The sequence below is a fragment of the Pygoscelis adeliae genome, unplaced genomic scaffold (genome assembly GCF_000699105.1).
Source record: "Pygoscelis adeliae isolate BGI_AS28 unplaced genomic scaffold, ASM69910v1 Scaffold420, whole genome shotgun sequence".
Classification (NCBI taxonomy): domain Eukaryota; kingdom Metazoa; phylum Chordata; class Aves; order Sphenisciformes; family Spheniscidae; genus Pygoscelis; species Pygoscelis adeliae.
Genome location: NW_008823871.1, coordinates 211,329 through 217,061, shown reverse-complemented (window position 1 = coordinate 217,061; position 5,733 = coordinate 211,329). Strand labels below are relative to the sequence as shown.

Here is a 5,733-nt window from a genome sequence, read left to right as displayed (position 1 = left end):
GCCTGAGAAAATACTTCTCCCCCACCCCGCATTTGTAACAGTCCAACACCTAATAATGGTACCACCCTTATTACTGTTTCCCAAAGAGCAGCCAAAGCACAGGCATAGCTAACAAATCTTTATTTGACTTCAGAAGCAGGCAGCCAGATGCTAACACGAAGTGAAGTGATGTGTTTCATTCAGGCTCCATCTACTGACACCAGTTCACACTGACATGTATTTCACTCTTGATAATCTAAAAGGTTTTATTGGATTTTGGCTACTTTCCAGATTTTTTTTTATTTGCTGATCTCAAGAGTTTTTCCTAAGCAAATTCAATAACTTTCTTCTTTATTTTCAAGGCTATATACATGCAAAGCCGTCTTCTTGGCTGTTTCTTTCCCTTCACTTTCAGTCGAAACTGTCTGTATCTTCCTTCATGTCTGCAATCAGCTGCTTAGAGATGGGGCAAACATACTGGCTGGTAATTGCAGCAGCTTCCCTGGCATCACTGTCCAAGCGGCTGTTGGGAGGGAAAAAATGAGTGATAGTTTGTTATTCCTGGGGGTGCAAACTGCAGGAAGTGTGACAAGGCCACCTTGTAAAATTCAAAGATGGCTCCAAGGGACAGATGTATGCTAGAGGGACCCAGATCATGGCTGCCTGCAGCCAGGCACCCCACAAATGCACAGGCAAGCCTACCGGTGTTATCGTCCCCATTTATTCTAGGCATTGTGGACAAGAGGTACTAAGGGCCAGCTTATTCCTCCTAATTTTAGTGATTTAACAGTGAGATGTCTAATTGAAAGTGGTTGGTCGCTAGGAAGAGACAATGTCCAGGTGCTGGGACAGCCCATCCTGAGGTGTGTGTGTTTGAATCAATAACTGAATCAAGACAGGGTAGCAAAGGCTTTCTATTTTAACTGTTAGATCAGGTTCCTGAATGGGATGTACAATTGTTTCAGTCCAGGATGACAATTCTGTGATTAGAAAAAGATATTATTTCGTTTCCCTAGGTTTTATTATTTTTAATAACTGGCTTTTATATGGCACTTGCTAGCTGTAAATTAATGCCAGCTTTGCTTTAGGTAAGGCAAAACTGAGTGCCAGGTGGGCTTGGCATGTAGAAATAGAGATTACCGTGAATGCAGGCACGGAAATCAATTGAGATTGCACACAGCCGCATGCCACCTTGCAGTTAAAGCATTTGCTTTCCTAGCTCTGCAAACCACCCCTGGGAGTGTGGTTGCTGTCAGAGTGGCAGCAGGTACAAAACCGTGTGATGGAAGGCTGCAATTCAGCAATGACAGTCCCTGAGACAGTGCCTCACAAGCTGATGGGGAATGAGGCAAAAGTGATTTAAAATATGGACAATTTAATAAATCTTCCACCCTTCCCCTTTTTGAGGATATTTTTGAGGATATCATGAGCTTTTCTGATCTGCTACATTATATCAGACTTCTGCACTTGGGGCAAAAACTGGGAATTTACAAGCTACTAAAAGTCTTCTTTCAGCTTCAATACTGTGGTGATCAGGGCCATAGAGGTGACAAATCTGTCCCACCAACCTGGCATTTAGAAAGCTCTGGTACAACCACATAAAGCAAAGTTCCTCATGGCTGTTTTCTTCCTCTCTCCCCTGCACATCTGTGTTGACTGGGCCTGGAGAGCTGGTTTAGATAAAGAAAATTAATAATAATTAAAAAAAAAAAAACAAATAGTGTAACCACCACAGCTGTAAAGCAGCACTGCTGTCTGGAAGGCAGGTTCACCCCCCACCGACCTGCCTCATGGTCCATGCTCTGTTAACCTCCTGACTGTCACCATAGCTGTGCAGGAAGAAAAAGAAGTATCCTCTTCAAATCAGGCTCAGATGCTTTCTGGCTGGCAAAGGGACAGGTTTTAATATGCACTTGCATTCTGCCTCATTACCCAGTACTGGCATGTCCTTCTACCCATGGATATATACCTTTTTCCAGCATTTGGAAACTAAAAATCTACTGCATCTGCCAGGATTTTGTTAGTGGTGCATGCCCCAGAAAATATCAAAGCACCCTGAACAGATGGGAAGGAATCAATGTGCTATGTCTCTGCCTTGAAGAAAGAACCAAGTTTGAAGGAAACCTCTCCAGGCAATGTTGTCCCTTCGTAGCATACCAGCAGCAAGGGCAGCAGCAGTTGTGAGTTGTATCACAGTGCACCACGTATTATAACTGATGATGTGCTCATATATGTGGCTTCAGTGGGGGCTAGTGGCCCCATATTTCAGCTGGATGAAAGACCCCATATTGGCCATATATATGATTATGTCTAAAGCCTGCCCAGTTTGGCAGTCAGAGCCATGGGTGGGGACTATGAAACCCAGAGGTCTTCCTCATTCCGCTACAGAGCCCATTTATCTACAAACATTTTCTCAGGTGCTTTATTTGAAGTAGGTAAATCACCTACAACTTTCCCCAAAAGGCTAAATCAAAATGCAAACAATCCCAGGCTGTGATCTGATGTAGAGTTTTGTATCCTATGGATTAAGCTTGATATGCATATGCAATAATGTTGTTTTATACTTAGAAATGGCCTCAGTGAGAAGGTTTGTGTCCTGCTCTGCCTGCTGTGACAGGCAGGGCAGGCTGATGGGATATCTCTGCTATTGTACAGCAGCTCCAGGCGCAGCCTAGAGGGAGGAGACCAAGCCCCAGCCCGCTTGCCCTTGTCTCGAGTTTTCCAAACCACTGGTCATGCTACCCCCCTTTCCTGGGAGCTGAGACCTGCCTCCCTGCAGCCTGCATGGCCCAAGCTGCCTTCCCCTTCCCCAGGAAGCAGACCTCTTACCTGCGCTTGCGGCCCATGAGATTTTGGATGAATTTCTGAACCTGAGCGTTTCCTCTCATCTTGCTGTATTCACTGGTAAACAGTCCATCTGAGTGCCTCTGGGACCTGCGTCAGGGAAAACACAGTACAATGGCTGCTCCTCTCAGCCATGTGATGTGGGACTTATCGCAAGACACAGAAATTTCTCTCTTCCCACCATCAAGGAGCCCTATGTCCCTCCCCTTCTCCTCTTCTTTCCCCTTTCATCTTGGGCATCCTCTGGATGAGGCCAGTGCTCAGGCTGGCTCTGGAGCTGGAGACAGCTTCGCCCCATGGGCATCCTTCTCATTGCTGGGATCCCATCTCCCTCCTCCTTCCATGCCCCAGGAGGGTGGTTTTGGCTGGTCTTTACCTCTCCTTGAGGCCCACCAGGTGTTTGACTAGCTGCCGCACGTAGGCATTGCCATTCATCTTGCTGAGCTCACTGTGGAAGAGCCCATCAGCATGTCTCTCAGTCCTGGGAGGTCAGAAGATAAAAAAGGGGTGAAAAGGCATGGTTTTAAAACCAGAGAAGAACAGGCATTTAAAACTGCTCCTTCAAGGAAAGAGGATCCCAAACAAAGATGGGCAAGAATTTGTGCTAATTTGGCAAAGTTTCACAAAAAAAAGGACAAATCTTAAAGGAGTTTAAAAGAAACATCTTTGTTAACCATCACACAGAGAAACTACCCATGCTTGCTTCTTACTAATGTAATCACCTTACCATAAGGATATGGGAATGTGAGGTTAACACTGATTCAGCACAAAAGATTGGGACAAGAGACTGGAGAAGTAATAAATTAAACACCCAGATACACAAACCTTGAGGAACAAGTAGATAACGGTGGCAGTACCAAAGACCAGCACTCGCAGGTGACTGATTGACAAGCTATTAAAAGAAGTGCTCAAAGCCTCGGTGAGGTTCAATCGGAGCTGTTAAACTTCAAACCAGACTACCCAGTGGGTAGGATAAAAGGTCTGGGGTCCAGCTGCTGGAGAGACCGTGTGTGTGTGTGTCTATGCCAGTACGGTGCTAGGGAAGCCGGGCCAGGCACTGGCTGTGGCTGTGGAAGGGCTGCAACAGAGTCTCAGCTCTGTCCTCTTCCAGCCTAAGTCCTTTAGTCTCTCTGTGCTTTAATTGCCCCTGCACAAGTGGGAGGAGAGACAACCCTGCCGAAGTCTTACATGCAAGACTATGAACTGGTGAACTTACAAGATCGACTGTTTTTGGTTATGTTTTCATGGGACTAGGCTATTTGAAACAGAAATTTCCACCTCTATCAGCCTGTATAAGTACCTAGTGGGAAAACAGACTCAAGAGTGTCTTTTTTACTGTAGTTTGATCTGTTTGGGGTCCTGATTTTTCCCTGAATTAAGTCAAATCAATGTTTCCACTCTTAAGCAAGAAAAAATATTTACAACATTTACACTCATTTAACTAAATCAATTTAGGGAAGAAAAAAAATCCAACAGCCAAGCAGCTGCAAGTTCTGGAAGGAAGATAAAAGGCCGACTTTATAGCTTTTTGAACAAAAAGCCATGGAGAAAAAAGAAGCAGAGGCACAAGAAATGCTTACCTCTCCCAGGATGGAAGAGATGCTGAGAAGTGTGATAGGACAATCATGGGAATAATTAGTTGCCACAGACCAATCATCAGGGAAACCATGTTCTCTTCCTGAATTAAAGCACAAGGTTTTATGAGCAGCAGAACAAATGACCTTGGTCTTTGTCTGGTACAGTTCACATGCCACACGGAAGACATTGCTATGTAAGTAACACCACTACAACTAAATTAGGCAGGAATTCCTGCCAGCAAAGATAGTATTTCTTTAAAATACAAAAGACGAACAATTCAAATCATTCATGTTGCCAGTTAGTTGGAAGTTGGTTGTAGTTGTTATCCCACCACCACCACCATGCAGTCCCGGAGCATGGGTCTGAGGCTGGCTGTGTGAGATGATGTTTGTGCTGGAGTTTTGCTGTGAGTCAGTATAATATTCCTTGAATATGCAGGGAGGTATCATGTCAGTTAATCCATCAGTGGCACAACACTGTGGAATAAACCCCATGCTACTATAAGTCTCTGAGAGCTGAGCCTTCAGGGAGAGGATTTAAAGCACCCATGAAAACATCCCACACAGACAGCTATTAGTATATCTAGAGGATGCCCAGGAGAAATCTGTTTGGGTTTTTTCAGACAAAAAAAAATGGCATGTACCAAATAAAAGTTTATCTACACACAGGAGAAGGGAAGGGCTCATGTGTGCCGATATCTGCCTATCCTCTAATCTTTCAAAAAGGAAAAAAGAAATAACACACATTTTCAGTAGCAGCAGAACCTTGTATTTTGTTTTCTTACTGAAATAAAAAGAAAAGAAAAGCATATTTTGTTTATCACAAGCCATTGCATGTTTTTCCCTTTTATTTCCAGGCTCTTTTTGCAGCCCTATGCCTGCAGATATGTGTGTGTGCCTTTATAAGAGGGTTCCCCAAGGATTACACAGGAGCCATATATGTAATTTATAATAAACCTGCCTTCCTCCTGCAAAGAAACAAACCTTGCTTTCTTCGTCGCTGTCCTGGAAGCTCTCAGATAGTACTTGCTAATCCAAAATCAAAGTCCTCCCACTTTGGTTTTATTTTAGTCTGAAACTAGACAGTACAAAGAGCATTAAAGGACTGTCAGAATTTCCTGAACACTTTCTAGTCACCCTTCTGGGACTGTTTGCTACCCTAGAGATACTGCAAGATGAGAAGAGGCAAGAGGAGGAAGGACAAGATTGGGGGATTTATACAGAAATGTATTCGCTGTAAGCCACAGCACAAATATTTAATGGGGGTTGCAGAGCAGACAGGTGAGAGGTTTTGCATGATTAAGGAGCCATAAGCTTCATCTCACACACATTT

At 44.1% G+C, this 5,733-nt stretch overlaps 1 protein-coding gene across 1 annotated transcript; it reads right to left on the bottom strand.

The window, feature by feature from the left end:
- Window positions 1-390: 390 nt before the first annotated feature.
- On the bottom strand, window positions 391-4,492 carry LOC103925155 (glucagon family neuropeptides-like). The gene is made up of 5 exons (XM_009333825.1): window positions 4,404-4,492; window positions 3,200-3,304; window positions 2,809-2,913; window positions 1,548-1,649; window positions 391-502 (listed from the first exon to the last, which is right to left on the bottom strand). Exons 1-5 carry the CDS (start codon window positions 4,490-4,492, stop codon window positions 391-393), a joined length of 513 nt encoding a protein of 170 aa, XP_009332100.1.
- Window positions 4,493-5,733: the final 1,241 nt, after the last annotated feature.

Bases quoted from the DNA above. Each gene is read 5' to 3' on its own strand.
- LOC103925155 (XM_009333825.1), bottom strand. From the start codon at position 4,492: ATGGTTTCCCTGATGATTGGTCTGTGGCAACTAATTATTCCCATGATT. The intron at 3,305-4,403 runs GTAAGCATTTCT...CTGACCTCCCAG, and splicing joins TCTCTTCCATCCTGGGAGAG to GACTGAGAGACATGCTGATG. The intron at 2,914-3,199 runs GTAAAGACCAGC...TCCCTGACGCAG, and splicing joins CTGGTGGGCCTCAAGGAGAG to GTCCCAGAGGCACTCAGATG.